The following is a 24,403-nucleotide window of genomic DNA, read 5'->3' as shown; positions in this document are numbered from 1 at the left end:
CTTGCAGCTCTCCTTGGGTGGTTGTTTTTAACTTGAATCTGTTATTAATCCTTGTTTATGGTGGTTTGCTGATCTCACAAATAGTTGTCAGCAAGACCTTTGTCACAGTAAGGTATTATACAGTGAGTTGCAGGCTGAATGCTGCACAGGGTTGCTTTGCAGTAGAATAAGTTTTAAAAGCAGCTGTATAGTTTATTATATAGGAGAATCTCCTATTTACAGGGTGACATAAAGTCAGGGCAACCCTGCCTTCACCACTTAGTGGCTTGTTGATTTATTTGTTGTTAAAGTTCAGCTCCAGCAAGAATTAGCACCTTCACCACAAGTAGAATATATCTTTGTACCGTGTTAGCCAGTAGAGATAAAAAAATTGTTTAAAAGAACAGAGAGTCCTCAGTGGTTGATACCTTTTAATGGCTAACTGAAAAGATGGTAATAATTGCAAGCTTTCGAGACTACTCAGGTCTCTTCATCAGGCATGGTATAACACAAAATCTGAAGAGTCACGTATTTATACACAACAGGACTTAGAATAGTGCAGTAAAAAAACAATAAAACTTTCACACTGAACTGCAGCAGTATTTATGGCTAGAACAGCTTGTCCCCCTGCCATAGAGATAGTTCTGTTTCATATAACTTGTTCTTTTTTTTTTTTTCTTTTTTTTTTTTTTTTTTTTTTACTGCACTATTCTAAGTCCTGTTGTGTATAAATACGTGACTCTTCAGATTTTGTGTTATACCATGCCTGATGAAGAGACCTGAGTAGTCTCGAAAGCTTGCAATTATTACCATCTTTTCAGTTAGCCATTAAAAGGTATCAACCACTGAGGACTCTCTGTTCTTTTAAACAATTTTTTTTTCACCTTCACCACAGGGGTTAATTAGCATATGCAATGCTGCAGAGATTCTGTCCCTTGCAGTCTGAGAGAAGTGGAGGGGGAGGGATGGAGCTGTGGGGAAAAGGCTGCTGCTCAGCTCAGTTATGTCTCCCACTGTGTTAACAGTTATATCCCCTGAATCAGGCCTAGTGTGACAAACTGTGCACCCCTGGCCCAGGTTTATATGCACTCACCAGTGCTTGTTGTGTCCACTGTTCCTCGGTCCCTCTGTGCTGTGATAGTGCCTGCTATAATCTGTGTTATCTCAGGCTAGGAGAGCCCGATTTAGGTAATTTTGGTACTGAAATGATCCAGAGGGAGTCCTCTTGTGCTCTCCTTTGTTCAATAAAGGCTAAGGTCCATCCAAGTTGCTGTATTTTGTAGCTTTGCTGAGTGAAACACAGAGCAGAGGATTTTCACTTCCTCATCACTCTGCAGCCGGCCACGCCCCCCCCAAAATTTTCTTATATATACCATACTCAAATTTTGCAGTGAATGACTGCATTTATTCGTTTTATTGTTTTTTGTAATTTTTATTTTTTAAGACTTTGTACTATTCTTTATTCTTGCTAATGTTTTATAAGTTTGTGTTTCCAGTCCAGGAGTACTGGATTTAACTAGGGGAGAATATGGCACCCCAGGGTTCAGTTGCCACAAATATACCTGTACCTGGGGCAGGGAGGGATCTCCACATCAGGTAATCCCACCAACAACACTTCCACTCCAAGCCTGGAGGGGGAGCTCTACGAGCCAAGTTCAAGTGAAGTCCCCTTTAAATCCAGGTTTGGAGGCGGAGTCAGACAGACAGTTGACAGTTGGAGTTGAGCTCGAGCAAGGAGAGGGAGGACATCAAAATGGAGAGGACTGTGCTTAGCCCACACGAGTAGCTGTGTGACAGACTGAGGGATCCAGAAGTGAGGCAAAACAGGAGTGACTGGGGAGGTGGAGCCAGACCGGTTCATTCCCGAGGAACAGCGCTGATTACCGGACACCGGTGTCCGAGATTGTGAGGGATCTAATCTGCCCAGCAATAAAGACCGGAGGCCAGGGAGACTACAGATCTCCTGGCCACAGCAGCACCTGAAGGCAAAGCCGCTACACAGAGCTTAGGGACCGCAGTGAGTACAGCAGTGCCCCTTAGTGAAGCTCCCGCCGCCTGCCATTCAGGTGAAGACAGTGAGAGAGGGACAAGGTATAGCTCCAGGCAGCCTAGTACCAAGGAGAGACACAGCGCAGCAGGGAGGCCACACAACTAACCTGGCATAGAGATCCTGAACTGTTCCCAGATTACCAAAAAACTGTCACATCAGAAACTGAACCCCTTTTTAATAACACCTGCAAGTAAAACCTGATCAGAGTTAATGAAATGGTGTGACATACTTTATTTCTTTCATCTGAGGAGCCATAGGCTGCTGCACTAAAGTGAAAGTTGAAAAGGCTGTGAAGACAAACTGCCATATGTGTGTAAGGCTACAAAAACTGTCCTAGGGATCCCGCTTCACCTACGGCAGGGGTGGGGAACCTTTTTTCTGCCGGGGGCCATTTGGAAATTTCTACCAACCTTCGGGGGCTGCACAAAATTATCAATGTTTAAATGACCCTGCTATAATTGGTGAAAGAATTAATTAACTTGGAGCATGCACATCACATGAGGGGCTGGGGGCATGCACATCACAAGAGGGGCTGGGGGCATGCACATCACAAGAGGGGCTGGGGGCATGCACACCACAAAAGCGGCTGGGGGCATGCACACCACAAGAGGGGCTTGGGGCACAGACATCACACGAGGGGCTGGGGGCACAGACATCACACGAGGGGCTGGGGGCACAGACATCACACGAGGGGCTGGGGTCACAGACACCACATGAGGGGCTGGGGGCACAGACACCACACGAGGGGCTGGAGCACAGACACCACACGACGGGCTAGGGCAAAGACACCACAAGAGGGGCTAGGGCACAGACACCACAAGAGGGTCTGGGGCACAGACATCACTGGAGGGAGCACAGACATCACTGGGGGGAGGCACAGACATCACGGGGGGGCTGCTCACAGGAATCTGCCCGGGGGCCGCATAAAAGGCCATGGCGGGCTGCATGCGGCCCGCGGGCCGGAGGTTTCCCACCCCTGACCTACGGGAAGCGTAAACAACTGGCTGCCTAACCATCACTTCGAAGGTCTGACCTGCAGCCCCAGAAATCATACTGGAACCGTAGGTGGCGTCACAAAATACTTTTATTTGTTTTTATTATTTTTTTATTTTTATTATATATATATATTTTTTTTAATTTTAATTGTTTATTATTATTATTATTATTATTTACTGACTTTCAGCGACCACTAGGGCCACGGGACCGGGCACAGGCCCCCGTGACATAATCCCATTATCCAACGCCCGGAACCGAGTACCCCACGGCCCTGGGGCGGGTCATATACATCTATCTATCCATCTATCCCTTCATCAATATATCTATCTATCTATCTATCTATCTATCCATCCATCTATTCATCTATCTATCCATTATCTATCTATCCCTTTATCTATCTATCCCTCTATCTATCCCTCTATCAATCCATCCCTCTATCTATCCATCCATCTATCCATTATCTATCTATATCTACCCATATAGCTATCCATCTATCCCTCTATCTATCTATTCATTATCTATCTATCTATCTATCCCTCTATCTATCTATCCATCTATTTATCCATCCATCCATCTATCTATCAATCTATCTATCCATCAATCTATCTATCCCTCTATCTCTCTATCTATCTATCCCTCTATCTATCTATCCCTCTATCTATCTATCCTTCTATCTATCTATCTACCGTATTTTTCGGACTATAAGATGCACCGGACCATAAGACACACCCTGGTTTATAAAATTTTAACCAAAAAATGTGGTCATTACACGCTGTTATGGAGCGAGGATCTGCTGCTGACACTGTTATGGGGGTAATGTCCCCAAATTCTCTACTAAGTTACCCCATCCTGGTACTGATCCTCCTGCCTTGTATATGATCCCCATCCTTGTATATATGCACCACATCCTGGTATATATTCCCATCCTGCTTTATACCGCCATCCTGGTATATGTTCTTATCCTGCTATATACTGCCATCCTGCTATATACTGCCATCCTACTATATACCCCCATCCATCCTGCTATATACCCCCATCCATCCTGCTATATACCCCATCCATCCTGCTATATACTCCCATCCATCCTGATACATACCTCCATCCATCCTGATATATATCCCCATCCATCCTGCTGTATACCCCCATCCATCCTGATATATACCTCCATCCATCCTGATATATACCCCATTCATCCTGCTATATAACCCCATCCTGCTATATACCCCCATCCATCCTGCTATATACCCCATCCATCCTGCTATATACCCCCATCCATCCTTCTATATACCCCCATCCATACTGTTATATACCCCCATCCATCCTGCTATATACCCCCATCCATCCTGCTATATAACCCCATCCATCCTGCTATATACACCCATCCATCCTGATATATAACCCAAACATCCTGCTATATACCCCCATCCTGTTAAATGACCTGTATCAATTGGCACACAAACAAAATAAACATTTATACTCACCCTTCCTTGCTCCATGCAGCATTGCTCCTGCTTCTGTCAGTGCCAGCAGCAGCACTGCTGGAGTGTGGAGCCATCACCATTGTCTCCAGCATCGCTCGTCCTCCTGTCTGCCTGTCTTCTGACCTGTGTGGAGACTAGCGGTGCGCACAGCGATGACGTCATCCCTGTGCTCACCGCTCTCTACACAGATCAGCTGGCCGGCAGACAGGAGGACGAGCGATGCTGCAGACATCGGTGACGGGTGGGTATACTGATTCACTGCACCCCGCGCTGATGATGATTCACGGGCGGCAGTGAAAGCGGCACATGATCACTCCAGGCTGTAGTTGCCAGGCGTGATCACGCGGGCTGGCTGTTAATTATGCGTGCACCCCCCGCACATCATCCTGCCCACCTGTCAGCGCTGGCTTCAGCGCTAAGGGATGATGGGCGTGCATATTAAATGAGCAGGCCCACGTGGTCACTGCAGGCTGCTACAGCCTGCTCATGCCACCGATGACCCCCGCCACCGCAGCAGACTCATTCCCCGCAGCCACATTCAGACTATAAGACGCACCCACCACTTTCCCTCAACATTTGGGGGGGAAAAAAGTGCATCTTATAGTCCGAAAAATATGGTATCTAACTATCTATCATCTAAAATTTTATATACAATTAGATGTCTACCCATCATCATCCCAGAAGAATTCCTAGTCAAATTGCAAAAATCGATCAACAAATATATTTGAAATAATAGCTAACATGGGTGACAAAAAAAATACATTATTCAAAAATAAAATGAATGGAGGATATGGCCTATCTAATATACAATCATATTATTACTCAAAATTATTAAAACAAACCAACAATTGGTTAATAAAAAATGAATATACTCCAGTTTGGGTTAATTTGGAACTAATATTATCAGGAAACAATTCTTTCCATTCTCCTTTACTGGAACAGCTACTAAACTCTGGAGGAAGAAAGTCCAATACCTACGATAGCAGCACTATTAATGCTGCATTTACTTCCTGAGAAAAGATTTCAAAAATCTCCAAATGACTTTTGGAATCTTTAAAAATACAGAGATAAAAAATATAGAATTGTCAAACAACACGGAGACAGTAGATAGATGGACCCCGTCAGGGATGAAATATATAAAAAATATATACGATGGTACAAATTTCACCTTATTTTTACAACTTAAACTACAAAATAATATACCAGATAAAGATCTGTAGTTCTTCCTAGAAATAAGGAAAACTATCAGGAAACTTACAGAACCCAAATGTAAAATAAACAAATTCACACTTAAATTGATAAACAACCCAAAAACAAACTAATATGGAGTCATAAGAACATCTATCATGCCTACAATTCTGAACTCACCACAAGAAAAATGACACACATATACAGTTGGGCAAAGGACTTGAAAGTAGAAATCACACAAGTCCAATGGGATAAAGCTCTTAAATACACATACCTTTCCAATATCTGTGCTACATTACATGAAGCTTATTATAAGATTTATACCAGATGGTATTTTACACTGGATAAAGTAGTTAAAATATTCCCAAACCAAAAATCAACATGCTGGAGAGGTTGCGATACAATAGGTGACATTGTTCTCATTTTTTGGAGCAGAAGCTTTTGGCAGAAAGTGTCTAAAATAATAAATCTCATAATGCACTCAAAATTAAGACTAACCCCACAATTAGCTCTCTTATCAATAGATTCGGATGCAATGAACATATAATACAGGGCCATCATAATCCATATCCTTCTAATTACCAAAGTTGAATTGGCGGCACGTTGGAAATCCAACAAAATTCCAAACATTTACAATATAATAGAAAAAATATCCCTTCATAGGTTCTATGAAGAGAAGCATGCACTGATTAATAACTCTTGGAACAGATTTAATAAAAAATGGGACCCATGGACTAACTTTATTAACAACTAAACATAACATTTTAAATCTAATCTAGTTCTAATTCTGTTACAAACGTAATACATAGTAACATAGTTTCTAAGGCTGAAGGAAGACATTTTGTCCATCTAGTTCAGCCTATTTTAGTGCCGCTGTTGTCTAGTGTTGAACCTGTGGAAGGCAAGAACTCACAGAGTAGAAGCCAATTTTCTTCATAGCGAAAAAAAAATATTTCCTGACTTCGAAGCTGGGTCAACTATCTACCTGTAATATTATGCTATTCATAATCTTCTATACTGTTGCTATCAAAAAAAGCATCCATTCCTCTCTTAAATTCATTCAGTGAGTTGGTCATCACCACTTTCTCAGGAAGAGAGTTTCAGAACCTCACTGCTCTTACCGTGAAGAACCCTCTTCTATGCTGGTGCAGAAATTTTCTTTCCTCCAAACGAAGAGAATGCCCCTTTTGTTCTTGTCACCATCCTTGGTACAAACAGATCATGGGAGAGACCTCTGTATTGCCTTCTGATGTACTTGTACATATTTATTAGGTCTCCCCTAAAGGCTGCTTTACACGCTGCGACATCGCTAGCGATGTCGCTAGTGAAAGCACCCGCTCCCGTCGTTTGTGCGTCATGGTCAAACGACGTACGCGTCACACATACCTTCCTAACGACGTCGCTGTGGCCGCCGAACAACCTTTTTAAAGGGGGTGGTTCGTTCGGCGTCACAGCAAGTCACTCTGCGGGCCACCAATAGAAGCGGAGGGGCGGAGAGCAGCCGCATTCATGTCACTCCCACCTCGTTGCCGGAGGACGCAGGAACGTTGTTGTTCATCGTTCCCGGGGTGTCACACAGCGATGTGTGCTGCCTCAGGAACGACGAACAACCTGCGTCCTGAAAGAGCAACGATATTTTGAAAATAAACGACGTGTCAACGATCAACAATTAGGTGAGTATTTATGATCGTTAGAGGTTGCTTGTGGGTGTCACACACAACGACGTCGCTAACGAGGCCGGATGTGCGTCACGAATTCCGTATAAATATATATATTTAAGATAACCTTCAACACACATATGTTTCTCTTCATTGAGGTCTTGGAACCCCTCCCCCTTTCCGCTTTTCACTACTGCATGAAGTCCTAGTACCTGCAACATTGCTCCTGCTGCAGTGTACATTTATCACCTGATAGTACCTATTAAATTACAGGTATTTAGCTTTTTGCATGTATTTACCTATGTACGCATCACATTGATGCATGGCAAGCTCTACTAACATGTATTTTCCCATTATAGAGTAAGTCCTTTGAGAGACTCTCCACAGTGTCTTATTGTGGCTTAAGAGCCGAATATTTCTACTTTGACATATAATTACGTGGTGAGTGTCCTGTACGTTGACCCCACATTACCTTTCTGCGCTCCTGCTCTTACTTTTTTTCCCACTCTCCTCCTGCTCTTTATTTTCTCCTTCTGCCGTTTACCCTCTATTCTCTTCCTCTCCCTTTTGTCTCTTCCTTTTGTCATCTCCATTTCTTTTATTCCATTCTTCTCTTGACTCTTTGCATGGTCGATTTTTCCATTTACTCAGCCGCTCGCACGTCTTCACTCCTAGTGGGAACTTTACTAATAAAAAATAAAAAAAAATGTTCTTCTTTTTCTTGTACTAAAAACTCTGACTTACATGAGCTCTTTTTGCTAATGATACCGTTGTCCTTGAATATGCTTTTGTAACTGGATACACGGTATCTCTACCTTGTCTAAATATCCTTGTCAACTGAAAATAGTGGTGTTGGATATTATTGTACATTGTCTTGGAATGTATATGTGATATTGATTTATGTTATTTTTACTACTATCAGATAAAAGTCCATGCTGACGAAGGCCTCCGGCCGAAACGTCAATTGTTTTTTGGACCAAGCACATGCACGTAATGAATACTGAACAAAGCTGATCAATAAAAAGATATTTGCATACTAATTACTGCATTATTGCCTTTTTGGGAGTGGTAGTGTGCCGGGGTTATCTTTCTTTTTGGAAGGTGAAAACAGGCTCAAAGTGGAAAGAGTTACTGAATATTCAGTAAAGGTTATGTTTTAATAGACCCTTCATTTTGTGTCAGTGAAGCAATTAGGAAGCTACTTTGGGGAATTTACTTTATCATTTTTCATTGAAGTGGTAAATGTATGTGTTTTTGCAAGGGCATGACACGGTAAACAGGAGTGAGGGCACCTAGACTTGCCCTCAGAATAGGCGCCCTAAACTGTTCCTTATTCAAGAGGTATGCTTGACGGTAGCTGTCTGGACCGCCATACTACCAAATTGTATACAACAGTTCACCAACAACTGGTTCATCACGCACAAAGACCAATAACACTGGAGCAAAGCTATAGCTATCTTCGACATGTGAGGGTAGGTTCCACCATTTTTTATAAGGCGGAGGCGGCTGTGATAGCCGTGTCATCAGCAACCTGTGACCCCAGCAGTAATTCCTTAGGTTTCTCTCAGGATACATTGCTGTACTGCACACAGGATACCATACTGTGAAATACATGAAAAGCTGGTGCTATTTCCCATCCTTATTTTCAAATTGCCGCATAGTCCACGTCCAATAGGAATCCGGTGCAAGAAAGCAATATTGGGAACTCCAAAAGGAAACATCCAACATATTAACGTGAACATGGCATAAAAAAAAATCACAGGGAAAAAAAAGAAAAGTTGTGTTGTGATAAAAAATAAAAAAACAACAGCAAAAAAAAACAAAACCCAGATACAACATCAGAACCCTATGAAGTACCTTTTGTTGTAGCGACTGGGTACAAGTGACATTATGGTGTAAAAATCCTATTTACTATGCAGACAACAGCATGTCCTTATAAACTGTAAATTTAAAAATGCATACCCAAACATATACTGCATATATAATTATATGGACCCATGTACAATTCATACATTACGTTATAGACAGTTGGATGTTCTAAACCTATGATGAAGAGATTGCTGTAAGAGCAGGACATTCGTGTATACAGAAATCTATATAACAAAAGAAGTGTCACTATATATATTATAAATCATTTTTATGGTTCATTCCATGAGGAAATTTGGTGTTGAGCTTTAATATCCAAAATTTTGCCAATTTCCAATGGCGCGAGAGACAACTTCCAAGGCATAAAAGTGAAAATGTGTAGTATTACTATAATGGACACTTCTTTCGTTATATAGTCACTAGAAGGTGGCCCGATTCGAACGTATCGGGTAGTCTAGAATGTGTATGTAGGTTAGCAGATAATAAAGTAATGAATGCACTGGATGGGTTAGGTTTAATTTAGTATTCTTATAATTGTATATTGGTTTTAAAATGACAAACAACAGAAGGAACAGTTTTAATAGACGAGTCTAATGTTTAATGATGTCCATGGTTTGTAATGAAAGAAGGCCATGAACAATGTAAAGTTAAGTAAAAATGTGCTGATGCTGTGATGTGGCCCAATGCTGTATGTGCCCCCATCGTGGTGCAGCCACCATCCTGACATGTGCCTCCATCCTGGGGGTAAGGGTGCTTTCACACTTGCATTCAGCGCAATCCGCCACTATGGACAATAGCACAGTCCGTTAACGCACTGCGCTATTCTCCATAGACTTGTATTGACGACGTACTGTAACGCAAGTGTCTGCGTTGCATCCGCTGGATGTCGCTGAGTCGTTATTTTGACGCAGCATTGGGTGGAGGGTAGCATTTTTGGGTCATTAAAATAACGCACATTGACAGATTCCGTTGGAATCCGCCAAGGTGTCTAATGATTGTCTATGGTGGCGGATTCCGCCGCTATGCGCTAAACGACAAAATCCGCTAACAAATTCCGTCACGTTCTACTGAGCATGCTCAGCATGTCCAGCAGAATGATCTAAATCGTTTAATATCACTCCTGGTCTCTCTTTCCCCTCTCCCTCCCTCTCTCATACTCACCGATCACGGGCGCAGGGCTGCACGGCTGTCACAAAGCTCCGGCGGCTTTTCCTCTTTTGAAAATGCCGGCCGCTCATTATTCAATCTCATATTCCCTGCTTCCCCCGCCCACCGGCGCCTATGATTGGTTGCAGTCAGACCCGCCCCCATGCTGAGTGACAGCTGTCTCACTGCAATTAATCACAGGGCGGGTCTATATCGTGCAGTAAAATAAATAAAAAAACAAAAAAACCCCTCTTTCACTTTATTAAACCCCCAAATAACCCTCCAGGTCCGACGTAATCCACAGAGGTCCCACGACGCTTTCAGCTCTGCTACATGAAGCTGACAGGAGCGGCAGTAGAACACGACTGCTCTCTATCAGCTCCACGCAGCAACTGAAGTGAGCCGTGCGATCAGCTATGCCCTCATTCAGGTGACCCGCGGACACAGCTCTCAGGTGGAGGACTGCAGTGACGGCACAGCTGATCGCACGGCTCACTGCGGTCACTCAGGGGATTTGCAGTTACCTCTCTCTCTCCTCCCGACCGCAAATCTCCTTTTCCCGGCGAAACATTTAAAAAAAATAACGCTCTTTTACAGGAATCCGTTACTTTATTAGCGAACTATTTGCAACGCATCCATCACATGCGTCACACAACGCACTGTGACGGATGCCTCACAACGCAAGTGTGAAAGCAGCCTAGTGTGTGCGGGGGGCGGAATGCGGGGTGGGTGGAGCCGAACTGGCGCTGAGGACGTCAGTGCCGGGGACTGCATGGCTGGGGACAGGTGACTATCCAGTTATGTGTGTGTGTGTGCGCGCGCGCGCTGGCTCCTTGCATATGTAGCCAGCATAACTATCGGGTACCTAAGCAAAGCGCTTTGCTTGGTTACCCGATATTCACCTTGGTTTCCAGCGTACACCACTTAGCGCTGGCTCCTTGCACACACAGCCAGGGTAAATATCGGGCGGATTCCGCCGCTATGCGCTAAACGACAAAATCCGCTAACAAATTCCGTCACGTTCTACTGAGCATGCTCAGCATGTCCAGCAGAATGATCTAAATCGTTTAATATCACTCCTGGTCTCTCTTTCCCCTCTCCCTCCCTCTCTCATACTCACCGATCACGGGCGCAGGGCTGCACGGCTGTCACAAAGCTCCGGCGGCTTTTCCTCTTTTGAAAATGCCGGCCGCTCATTATTCAATCTCATATTCCCTGCTTCCCCCGCCCACCGGCGCCTATGATTGGTTGCAGTCAGACCCGCCCCCATGCTGAGTGACAGCTGTCTCACTGCAATTAATCACAGGGCGGGTCTATATCGTGCAGTAAAATAAATAAAAAAACAAAAAAACCCCTCTTTCACTTTATTAAACCCCCAAATACCCCTCCAGGTCCGACGTAATCCACAGAGGTCCCACGACGCTTTCAGCTCTGCTACATGAAGCTGACAGGAGCGGCAGTAGAACACGACTGCTCTCTATCAGCTCCACGCAGCAACTGAAGTGAGCCGCGCGATCAGCTATGCCCTCATTCAGGTGACCCGCGGACACAGCTCTCAGGTGGAGGACTGCAGTGACGGCACAGCTGATCGCACGGCTCACTGCGGTCACTCAGGGGATTTGCAGTTACCTCTCTCTCTCCTCCCGACCGCAAATCTCCTTTTCCCGGCGAAACATTTTAAAAAAATAACGCTCTTTTACAGGAATCCGTTACTTTATTAGCGAACTATTTGCAACGCATCCATCACATGCGTCACACAACGCACTGTGACGGATGCCTCACAACGCAAGTGTGAAAGCAGCCTAGTGTGTGCGGGGGGCGGAATGCGGGGTGGGTGGAGCCGAACTGGCGCTGAGGACGTCAGTGCCGGGGACTGCATGGCTGGGGACAGGTGACTATCCAGTTATGTGTGTGTGTGCGCGCGCTGGCTCCTTGCATATGTAGCCAGCATAACTATCGGGTACCTAAGCAAAGCGCTTTGCTTGGTTACCCGATATTCACCTTGGTTTCCAGCGTACACCACTTAGCGCTGGCTCCTTGCACACACAGCCAGGGTAAATATCGGGTAACTAAGCAAAGCGCTTTGCTTAGTAACCCGATGTGTACCCTGGTTACGTGTGCAGGGAGCCTTAGCTGAGCCGTTGGTCGCAGGCTCTTTAGCGCACGCGCTGTTGCGACGGTTGTCACTGTAATGACGTCATTTTGGAGCAAGACAGCCAGAGACAGACAGACAGAATAAGGCCATTATATATATAGATTTGTACCTCATCCAGTAGTGCAACAAAAGGCACGTCATACATTTTGTTGTTGTATCTGGGTTGATTTTTTTCATTTATTTTTTTTTTTATTTTTATTTTTTATCACAACACAATTTGGTGGCTCTCTTTATTTCAGCCTATCATATGTTATATTTTATTGTAACTCACTATATACGTCTTTCTTTTAAGTCCATTTAGCTTTGAGGTCACATTGAGCCTTTCCCTATTCTAGCTGGGTGGCACTCTGGAAATGGGTTTGTGAGCTGACCGCTGATGTGGTGAAAGGCATTCATGAAATTAATTGCACTTGTGTCTTTTTTTCCCCTCTGATTTGTTTTATGCCATGTTCACATTAATGAGTTGGATGTTTCTTTGTCAAGTTTCTGATCTTGCTTTCTTGCTCCGGATTCCTATCTGATGTGGACTGTGCGGCGACCTACCTAAAAATAAGGATGGGAATAGCACCAGATTTTCATCTATTTCACATTATGTCATCCTGGGTGCACTGCGGTACTGCATCCTGAGAGAAACCCACATGCAAAATTATGGACTCACATCTGTTTTCTATTTATTACAGACTTTTCTGGATGGGGTGCTACTTAGCACCACTGGATTTTGCTTGTTGTAGTGCTCTTTTTCTTCTTGACATTCTGGGCTTTTAATTGATTGAGCACACATGATGGCTTTTTCATACATAATGAATCAATATTAGTAACATGTTAATTTTCGCAATTCTAAATTTTTTTCTTTTAAGTTTACAATAGACATATTTATCTTTTATGTGTAAGAAAAAAAGAAGAAAAAAAAAATCTATATATATACAGTGGAACCTCGGATTACGAGTAACCCGGTGTGCGAGCATTTTGCTACATGAGCAAAGCTTGCCGTAAACTTTAACTCTGTTTGCAAGCAATGCTTTGCTGTAGGAGCAAATACTCACCGCACACACTTCCAGTTCCGTACTTTCACCGCGCTCTGAACCGCTCTGGCTGCTTCTTGTGGTCCGCAGACACATGGATCCGGTAACAATCGCAGACGGTGCAGGGACTGCTGCTGTCTGTGTTTCATGTCTGCCGGCGCTGAGCTATCTCTGCACACCTCGCAAAGGCAGTGCGCTGACCAATCAGAGGCAAGCGGCTCATGCGTATGACGTCAGCACGCTGGCCAATCAGAGGCAAGCGGCTCATGCGTATGACGTCTGCTGCTAAAATACTGACAGCGGCAGCTCCTGCATTGGCCACAATCGTTATTGGGTCCACATGCCTGCGGACTGCAAGAACCTGGGAAGAGGCTGCCGAGGGAATGGAGGATAGGTGAGAATAATATGTGTATGTGTGTGTATGTGTACATACGTGTGTGTGGAAAGGCACAATAGGGAAGTTGTGGAACGAATTGTCTGAGTTTCAGTTGCTTACTATGGAAAAAGTTGCCTTGCTATATGAGTAACTTGGATTACGAGCACACTCACCGAACCAATTATGCTCGTAATCCAAGGTTCCACAGTATACTGTATATATACAGTATATATAAATATATATATATTCATATATTTATATTTTAAAGCAATCATTTAATGTGTTGTTGCGTATTTTGCCAAATCTGTGATGTTTATGTGCTATATCAGGTGCTTGTTTTTTCCTGTTTCCTGTGATCTGTGTCTTATGTGCTGTAGCATATTTTGTTAAATTTGTGATGTGTATGTGTTGCAGACAGGGCTGGGGCGCTGTTGGCAGGTTGAACCAGATGACACCGGTGTACTCACAATTAGGAAGAAATCAAACCAAGTCTGTATTGTAAACCAAGGCCGGATGCCGGTTGCCTCTGGAGGGGTGTACTGGTCACGCACACGGGTTGGCAATGTAGGGGCCCTTCCTCCTGCAATTGTGTCTCGTGGTGTATGGATTAACCCCGCTTGGAATGGGAGAAATCCGCTCCCCTGCAGCTTTCGATGTAGAGGGAGCTGTTGCCTGCAGGCGCTGACCTGTGGGACTTTAATGGGTTCTTGGCGGACACCCTGTCCCCCGCGTTGGGCTGTTGGTCTGCTCTATCTGGGCTTCTCTCTTCGGGAACAAGGCCTGGTACCTTGTCCCACTGGTCAATTAACAAGGGGCTTGAAGCTTGCTTCGTCCTAGGGTCCAGGTACCCCGCCTGTGCACGGCCTCCGGACCGGATTCCCTTTGTCGGTACAACCCTGCCCCGGTCCACTTCAGGTCTCCCGTGACCGGATCTCCGTCGTTTGTGGCCCTACAAACCCGTCTGCCACCTAGTTGGTCCTTCCGTGGTCTAAGGGCTCCAACCCTGACCACACTGCATATCAGCTCCTGTCACCGACTCCAGCTCCACTCCAACTCTAAACTCTACTGCACGCCAACTGAAAACTGACTGGTTCCCTCCCCGTGTCACCTCAAGGCCCCTAGGTGGGCGTTCCCATACGCCTGGTCCTGCCCACTGGTGTGTCCTGGCTGTCATGGGGGGGCGACTAGGATTTGTGGCTGGTGTTCCTATGTGTGGGAAGTGTGTTGTTAATTCCCAAGGACAAAGCGATTCCTGTACCCTTGGTGGGGGGTACAGTCATCTGTGGTTTTGCCAGGGCGTCACACTCCCCCTTGGTAAAACACAGCCCGTCCGCGGGCTGTCCGGCGCCGGTGTTTATTTTTCTGCTTCTGCAAAAAGAGGTAAAATAGGGATAACGTTTTTTTAACGGTCAACATTTAAACATTTCTTCCCTTTATGGGAGGCACAGATCTTGAACGTTACGAAAACAGTTTCCAACTACCCTTTTTCCCGCCACCCAAAACACCTGTACCCTCCCTTGGTGCCACCGCTAGTCAGGTGTCACACCATCCTGGGTTTTGGTGGGTGTCTCTGTCAGTGTCTGGGTCAAAGTTCCGCACCCTATATCACCCCAAAGGGTCCCTTGAACCGGAACCCTTTGGCCTGGAGGGTAGTCACTGGTTTCCGTAGTGACTGGGCCTCGGCCGACTCCACCGCAGGCCCTACCTCCAAACGACCTCTCCAGAGGGTGCCACCTCCTGGCGGTGAGTAACAAGAAGGTAAATAAATGGTGGGTTATTTACAAGACCCAAGAAAGTTTTTGGGGTGGTGTCGCCAGTCCTGACACCATGGTCCATTTTTAACAGTTAACGGGGGTAAAACACCTGCTGCAGATCCTCTCCACAACAACACTGGTCCCCAGTGCCACCCTCACTCACGGTGCTGCACTGTCCTGTAGCCTCTCTCCGGTTGTCTGCAGTACAGGGCAGCTGCTTTTCCTCTTTGAACTTGGTCCGGCTCCATCCTCCACCAAAAGCTCTGACCCCTGATGGCCTCTTCATCTTTAGCAGGCAGGGATGAAGACGTTCAACAAGGACGGAGCATATTAAACTGGTTAACTTTAAACTGTCCTGTCACCCTCCACCTGGAGATCCAGATGGCCTCCTCCCGGAACTCGAGGACGTTCAACAAGGGTGCAGTCTTTTAACTTGAAACTTTTAACTTATTTGCGGGTTCCGGTCTCTGTTCAACTACCACTGCTGCATGGGACCCCGAGGCTCACTCAGCCCTCCAGGGCCAGCACTCCAGGACCAACCGCAGCACACTCTAGGAACCGGGTCTATCAGCGGGAACGGAGGCGGTGTGGTCGGCGGTGCGGCAGCTTCAGGGAGCCGGGTTGGCTGGTGCTCCACAACCAGACTAACAACGGGTTCCGGCTCCGGACAGGTCGGTGGGCCTAAGGGGGTCTGCGTTCCTATCTCCCGTTGCTGCCCTGTGTGCACGGCCTGATTCTCATAGGCCCATACTGCCTCCACCATTCTCTGTACTTCCGCTTTCCAGTCCACCATCTGCTGCAGAGACTGTACTCACACCCGAAAACAGAACCGGGCTAGTTTTCGCTCCAGCCAGGCAGCGGTCCCGGGCACAGGACGGCTGGGCTCCGGTTCTTCCGGCGCAGACATTTCTCCGGGTTACATGCCGCTCCCCCTTGGTTTTCAACAGCAGTCTCGCGAGACCCACTGTCCTTTGCGACTTTCTGCTTTGGGGGTCACTGGGTTACACCCGCGTTCTTAGGGGGCGGAGCTTCAGCTTTGCGCCTTTTTCGGGGAAGAAGATGACCAATTTTCACTACGGACTATACTACAATAAAAAGATATTTGTTTGAACACAATTCTTTGGAGTGTGCCGGAGTTATTTTCTATTATTTTTGTCTTTTTACTCCTGAGCACCTTGGCAGTTGAGCCAGGCTTTCTCTATTTTTATTATTCTTTTTGCCCTGGCTCCTGCTTTTTGCTAGTATTTTCCTGATTCAAGGCTTCATCATGTTTACACCTATTTTTTCCTATAATGATGAAGAGTCATCAGCTATTATTGCCAAGATCATCTCGTCCAATGAGTTTCTAATGGTTTCTCCTTCTGAGACCAGAAACAAAGACTATGAAAAAGAGATGAAACGTCTGACGGCCCTAGAACTTCACGCGGTGACCTTGGTGGAGTATTATAAATCCAGGAAAACACCCAGAGGCTTACGGGTACAATTGAAACCTACCCTCTTTTCCAACAATCACGACTTCTGTGAAAAATTCTAAAGTAACTGAACAAGTGTTCCTTGGATCTCATTACTCTCACAATAGATTTTCTTGAAAAAGAACTCACGTCCCTATAGGAGAAGATTTCCGTTATAGAAAAGCAGCTGTCTCACAGTCTCTCTCAAACAGATTTTACCAAATTGAAGAGTAAAGGCTGCTTTACACCAGACAATCTATCGTGCGATAGATTGTCGGGGTCACGGGTTTTGTGAAGCACATCCGGCATCGCTGGCGATGCCAGCCAGTGTGACACCTCCTAGCGACGCAGTATCGCTCACAAATCGTGAGTCGTGTACTGGTCGCTAGGTGTCCATAATATTGGTCCTGAAATCGGGCGACGGTTGTTCATCGTTCCCGTGGCATTACGCGTCGCTCCGTGTGACACCACGGGAGCGATTAACATCGCGTACCTGCCTCCCGTGTCAGCCGCCGGCTCTATGTGGAAGGAAGGAGGAGGGCGGGATGTTTACATCCTGCTCATCTCCGCCCCTCCGCTTCTATTGGCCGGCGGCCGTGTGACGTCGCTGTGACGCCGAACGTCCCTCCCACTGCAGGAAGTGGACGTTCGCCGCCCACAGTGAGGTCGCACGAGAGGTAAGCATGTGTGACGGGGGTTACCGACTTTGTGCGCCATGGGCAGCAATTTGCCCGTGATGCAAAAAGGACGGGGGCGGGTACGATCGATTGTGAAATTGCACAATCGGTCGTACCGTGTAAAGCAGCCTTAAGACTTTGGAAAATCATGTAGACTTTAAGAAAAACCTCCAGGAACGCAAGCGGTTCAAATTTTTAAGAGATCAGGATGATTATAGCAGGGGCCAAGCATACAGATAGCGTTGCGGTGAACAATCTTCTAATTATTATGGTCAAAGATATAAACAATATGCCTCTTCCAGTAGCATGGACAGTGATTCGGAACAGAACCGTGTTTTTTTAGGACAGAGACGTCCCAGAAGAAACGCACGAGGAGGGGGCGGACACTACCAAAGCAAGCGAGAACAAATACCAACCCATTCCCAGGTACGGAGTCAATTGTCTATAATATCTCGTCCATCAATCTTTCCCCAGCACAGCTTACCGTTCTACAGAAGGGGCTTTCATTCTGCCCTACCCCTCGTTTCAACTCCTTTCAGTTAGAACAGGAGTTTAATCGTTTTTTTCGTAACATTAGATTAAAGGTACATTTTCACGATAAAGGACCTGTAAAAGATACTGGTACATCATTTGGTAATGAATAATTTTCCCTACACTCTTTGGGCCTCAAACTCGATAGCTTCTATTTACCCCCGAAACACTATCACGTCGCTGAAACATTTATTTCCCTTGTCTCATGTGACGTGGGGCAATTCCTACAGCGAGCACAAAAAGGTGAATTACACATTAAAAGCAACATTTCGGCACTAGATAAACAGGCGATAGAATGTCTCAAGGAAAACCCCAGGTTAATCATCAAACCAGCTGACAAGGGGGGCTCCATTGTAGTTATGGATAGATCATATTACATTCATGAAATCATGGAACAACTTAGTGATTGCTCCACTTACTCACCTATTCCGCATGATCCTACACCTCGCATCAGGGACAGTATCGCCAGTATTATTGAGAAATACAAGACTATGGGAGTTCTCGATAGTAAAGCAGCTGAATATCTTATTAATCACCATCCTGTTATCCCTGTATTTTATACACTTCCAAAAATTCACAAAAATTTACACAAACCACCTGGCAGGCCCATAGTAGCATCCACTGATTCCATTCTTTCTCCCCTTGCCAAATTTGTAGATAAAATTCTTTCACCACTAATCCCCCAGATTCTATCTTACCTCAAAGATACAGGTCATTTTTTTTCAATAATTCAAGATATACCTTTTTTGCCGGCTGATAGTCTTTTGGTCACTTTTGATGTCAACAGTCTCTACACCAGCATCGACCATGGTGCTGGTGTGGAATCTGTCATGTGGTCCTTGGACCACTTTTCCACATACTCTACGGGACAGAAAGAGCTGTGTAGGGAGTTACTCCAGATTATTCTTAAAGAAAACTTTTTCTTGTTCCGCGACCAATTCTACCTTCAAGCGGAAAGGGACCGCTAAGGGTTCACACATGTCGCCCCGTTATTCCAACATATTTATGGCGCATTTTAAGCATAACCATATTATAAGCCATATCCTTGTAAAGTCACACGTTTCACTTTGGAAACGTTATATAGACGATATCTTTGTTATCTGGAAAGGGTCATTGGAGGTCCTTATGGATTTTTTTCATGAGATCAACACCTACATGCCAGGTCTAACATTCACCATTCACTATGATCCTGATCACATCAACTTTTTGGACACATTGATCATACACAACTTAGACCATACTATTTCCATGGATTGTTATGAAAGCCCACAGATCAAAACAGTTTACTACATTATACCAGTAGTCACCCAGCACATATTAAAAGGTCCCTTCCTCATTCGCAACATGTAAGAATTTCTAGGATAGTTTCCGATTCATCAACACGTGATATAAGACATAATGAAATGACTCAGAAGTTCCTTGCTAGGGGTTATCCACCAAACTTATCTGTGCCAAGACAGACTGACACATCTACAAGCCCACAATCAGGTCCTCGTATCTGCATGGTGAGTACTTTTCATCCTTTTCATCCCATCATCAAATCTATTGTTCACCAACACTGGCCTCTTCTAGGCAAGGCCTATCCTGATATACTGGAGTTCCAGAATAGACCCTTACTATGTAATAAGCGTTCACGTAATTCACGAGATCATTTAGTACGGGCCGACATAGGTTCTGATAAAATCAAAACCCGACAGACCTTTTTAGCCACACCCAAGCGGGGTAATTTTCCTTACTTGGGCTGTCTTCAATGTTCGCACATGATTAAAGGCAAGTTCGCCACATATCCTAGATCTGGTAAATGAATCTCTATCAATGGTCACTTCACCTGTGACAGCTCTTTTGTTATATACCTCCTCAATGTCCATGCGGTCGCGGATACGTTGGGGAGACTACCCAGCGTATCCGCGATCGTATTAGCAAGCATAAATCCACCATTCGTTGCAATATGACACTGTTGCCCGTCCCTCATCATATCCATACAGCCGGACACAATATTGCCCAACTTAGGTTCCAAGTTCTAGAACAAGTGGACTTGCTTTGAAGGGGTGGCGATAGAATTAAAAAATTGAAAGAACGTGAGTCCTTTTGGATCCATTATTTACAAACATTGGAACCAAACGGTATGAACAGAGAGTATGAGGTTCCTTTTTAAATATTACATATTTTTCCTTGTAAATATTTTCTGCTCATATATAAGACACTAACAATGTTGATATCATGCATTCTGAATTCAGATTTTACATAGGCGATTTCTCTGACCGTAAAATAATACTGTATTTTATTATTGATGTGATCCCTTCTGTTTGGCATAATGTTTTTATTTGTATGCATTTCTCATACTGATTTGTCCCTTTTTCTCTTTTAGACATCATTGGCCAGATTTAGTTCCTACTAAGCACTTAAAAGGGAACCTGTCACCTAGAATATGCGTTCTGACCTATCAGCAGACGCATGTGTGCCCTAATTACACCTCCCTATCCAAATCCCCTACTAACCACGGAGTTCTGGCTCCTACAGACCATCTGGACATTCCTAATCTACTTGTTGCTTTCATTAAATTGCACCTGTTTAAAAGACTCTTGTCCATAAATTCAGTCAGACTCTAACCTCTACAACATGGGCAAGACCATAGAGCTTTTTAAGGATGTCAGGGACAAAATCCGAGACCTACACAAGGCTGCAATGGGCTACAAAACCATAAGTAAGACGCTGGGTAAGAATTAGACAACTGTTGGTGCAATAGTAAGAAAGTGGAAGAAATACAAAATGAGTGTCAATCGACATCGATCCCTGGATCCATGCAAAATCTCACCTCGTGGGATATCCAGGATCATGAGGATGGTAGGGATCAGCCTAAAACTACACGGGGGAACTTGTTTATGATCTCAAGGCAGCTGGGACCACTGTCACCAAGAAAACCATTAGTAACACATTACGCCGTAATGGATTAAAATACTGCAGTGCCCGCAAAGTCCCACTGCTCAAGAAGGCACATGTGCAGGCCCATCTGAAATTTGCCAATGAACACCTGAATGATTCTGAGAGTGATTGGGAGAAGGTGCTGTGGTCAGATGAGACAAAAATTGAGCTTTTTGACCTTAACTCCGCTCGCCGTGTTTGGAGGAAGAGAAATGCTGTCTATCACAAAAGAACAGCATCACCACTGTCAAGCATGCAGGTGGAAACATGTTTTGGGGGTGTTTCTCTGATAAGGGCACAGGACTACTTCACCGCATCAATGGGACAATAGATGGAGCCATATACCATAAAATCCTGAGTGACAACCTCCTTCCCTCTGCCACGACATTAAAAATGTGTCGTGGCTGGGTCTTCCAGCATAACAATGCCCCAAAACATGCAGCCAAGGCAACAAAAGAGTGGCTCAAACACAAGCACATTAAGGTCATGGAGTGGCCTAGCCAGTCTTCATACCTTAATCTCATAGAAAATTTATGGAGGGAGCTGAAGCTCTGAGTTGCCAAGCGATAGCCTCAAAATCTTAATGTTTTAGAGATTTCCTCCTTACATGTGCGCAAACCTCATCAACTAAAAAAAAAACATTACATAGATCCTTGTGCTTTCAACTGTTGGATCCTTTGCTGCTTTTTAGGACTTGGTGAGATTGAACCAGTTTGGTAAAACTGAAGCAAGGATTATCTTGTTGCATTTTCTATATCTTCGATATAGATATGTCTAAATGTGAATACTTACCAATCCTACACAGCTTCACTATTAATAGGTGGGTGTATGAGTTGTAGGGGCCATGAGATCCAATTAGTCCACTACAAATTTTTGTATTGTGTTTATATCAAAGTTTGTTTTTAGTGGTTCTGGAATGTGATATTTAGAGGCACTTTTAAACAAAGAGGTATGATTCCACATTTATGTTGGTGAGGGAAGCCTCTGAAACCATAGCCATTACACAAAGCAGAGAGTAGATACAAGAAATGTGAGACTTTGGAAACTTAGTAATAAATGACTTCCACACCACCAAAGAAAATGATGAAACTTTTTGAAAAAATATACTGGGTGTAACCAGTAGGGTAATTGATTGAATGATTACTAACAAAAGTTAAATTGTTATCCCAATTGTTGCATGGTGGAGTAAAGAGGATATTATAACCATCCTGACTATTTGGAGTCACTGGTTCTGAACATGCCTGTTGATTACTATGGGTGTGGTGTGGACAATACCCACCAGGTTAGGCCCGTTTCACACGTCAGTGAAAAACACAGACGTTTTTCACTGACGTGTAAAACACGCACATGTCCCTCCGTGTTCCGTGATTCACGGCACACGTGGGTTGTCCATGTGCAATCCGTGATCCGTGATTGCATATGGACATTACTCACCTGCCTTCACTGCTGCTGTCCATGGTGCTGAAGTCTCCAGCTCTGCAGCGTCCGCCCACCGCTCTCAGCATCTACTTCCTGGTCGGGATTTCCTGCTCATGAATATTTATGAGCCAGGCAGAAGCTGCCGAGAACGGAGGCTCCAGAGCGAATCGCAGGCAAGGTAAGTTGAAAATATTTAATATTTAATATGTCCGTGATTTTCTGGTACGTGTTTCACTGATCACATACGGATCCCACCATAGTGTGGTCCGTGGGTCATCAGTGATGCCAGAAAAAACTGACTTGTCTCCATGCAGAATCGCGGCCACGCGTGTACGCTGCACGGAGACACGTTCAGTGAAAAATCACTGATGTGTGAGCAGACCCATTGATTATAATGGGTCTGCGTATGTCAGTGATTCTGGTATGTTTTAAAAAAAAGCACAGACATACCAGAATCACTGACATGTGAAACAGGCCTAATGTGCACTACACTAAGGTAAAAAGTTGACAATTAAAGAATATAATAGATAAAATCTTCTACACAGACAGGAAAAACACACACACACACACACACACACACAGGCATACATCCTTAGTACGTACATCACAGTCATTATTATAGGGAATATCCCGGAACAAGCTTTAAACGTTTCTGTATCAATTCAGTCATGAAGGCTTTGTTCCCAGACACCTTGCATGCAGCGCCAAGTCAATGAACCACTGACATATTGTGGTTTTCACCAGTTTGATACCAAGAGCAGTGCTGCAGAATACACGCCACATGCAATAGAACGGACTATATGAGTACACTATAATAGACAACCTAGTATTATCGAAGAATAAAAGACACTATGTGGATACAAAAACTTTATTTAGTCTAAAAGTGTGCGCCATCATTTTAATTTTACTAAAATGTATCAAAATAATTACATTTCTAAGATTCTAAAGAAAACAAACCACACATAACAGCTAAGTCATTTATTACTGATCAGTCAATTAGTAAATTCTAAAAACAGCAGTATTTGTTAGTCAAAGTGCTTTGGGAGTGTTAACCATCACCATTTTCTTAGTTGTAAAAAAAAACTGTGCATAAAAAAAATGTAAAAAACTACATCATGCAAATTAGAAAGCATGCTTATGAGGAAAACTCAAACACTCCTTTTCCGCACCTCTAAAACCAACTGGAACCTTGCTCTCATACTGCAGGGCCACTAGTTTCTCCATTGTCCTCATCAGAGTGTCTTCCAGTTGGGCCCTAAGTGCCTGTGCAGCGAGCAGCTCATTATTACGTGCTGACCTAGAGGAGATAAACAAGTGAAAACCATATGATTCAACAGGTTTACTAAATACAACAATGCCAAATATGTACGGTATGTAAAAAAAAAAAATCTGTATGAAATAAGCTATATATACCATAAAATGGTTACGTCATGCAATAAGAAAGGTAGAAAAGATACCAAATAATAATCTAAATAAATAAAATTATCTTTCAAAGATAAGATCAGAGATGCGGCAGCATGACCATCCACTCATGCTGTGGATACAGGGGACTTCTCTTTTCAGCCCTGAAGACCTCTAAGGCAAGAATGCAAAACGCTGGAGCTGTGGGGTGGCAGTAATGTTATGCTGCTAGCTATATACCTCAATCTGGTTTAGGTCATGTGCATATGTTGCTTTTTTGCTGCTTTTTTTTCCATGTATTTTTTCTTGCAGATTTTCAATCAGTACTGCA

General features: G+C 44.3%; 1 protein-coding gene across 7 annotated transcripts in view; it reads right to left on the bottom strand.

Annotated features, from left to right (window-relative positions):
* Positions 1-24,403, bottom strand: part of PDE4DIP (phosphodiesterase 4D interacting protein) — a 1,984,767-nt gene that overhangs the window by 973,312 nt on the left and 987,052 nt on the right. For all 7 annotated transcript variants that reach the window (XM_075321961.1, XM_075321954.1, XM_075321957.1 and 4 more), the window contains one exon: positions 23,841-23,968. In XM_075321961.1, coding sequence (XP_075178076.1) covers positions 23,841-23,968 — 128 coding nt within the window. The remainder of the gene's footprint in view (positions 1-23,840; positions 23,969-24,403) is intronic.

This window comes from Anomaloglossus baeobatrachus, chromosome 8 (genome assembly GCF_048569485.1).
Source record: "Anomaloglossus baeobatrachus isolate aAnoBae1 chromosome 8, aAnoBae1.hap1, whole genome shotgun sequence".
In the NCBI taxonomy this organism is placed as follows: Eukaryota; Metazoa; Chordata; class Amphibia; order Anura; family Aromobatidae; genus Anomaloglossus; species Anomaloglossus baeobatrachus.
This window is presented reverse-complemented; position numbering and strand designations above follow the sequence as displayed.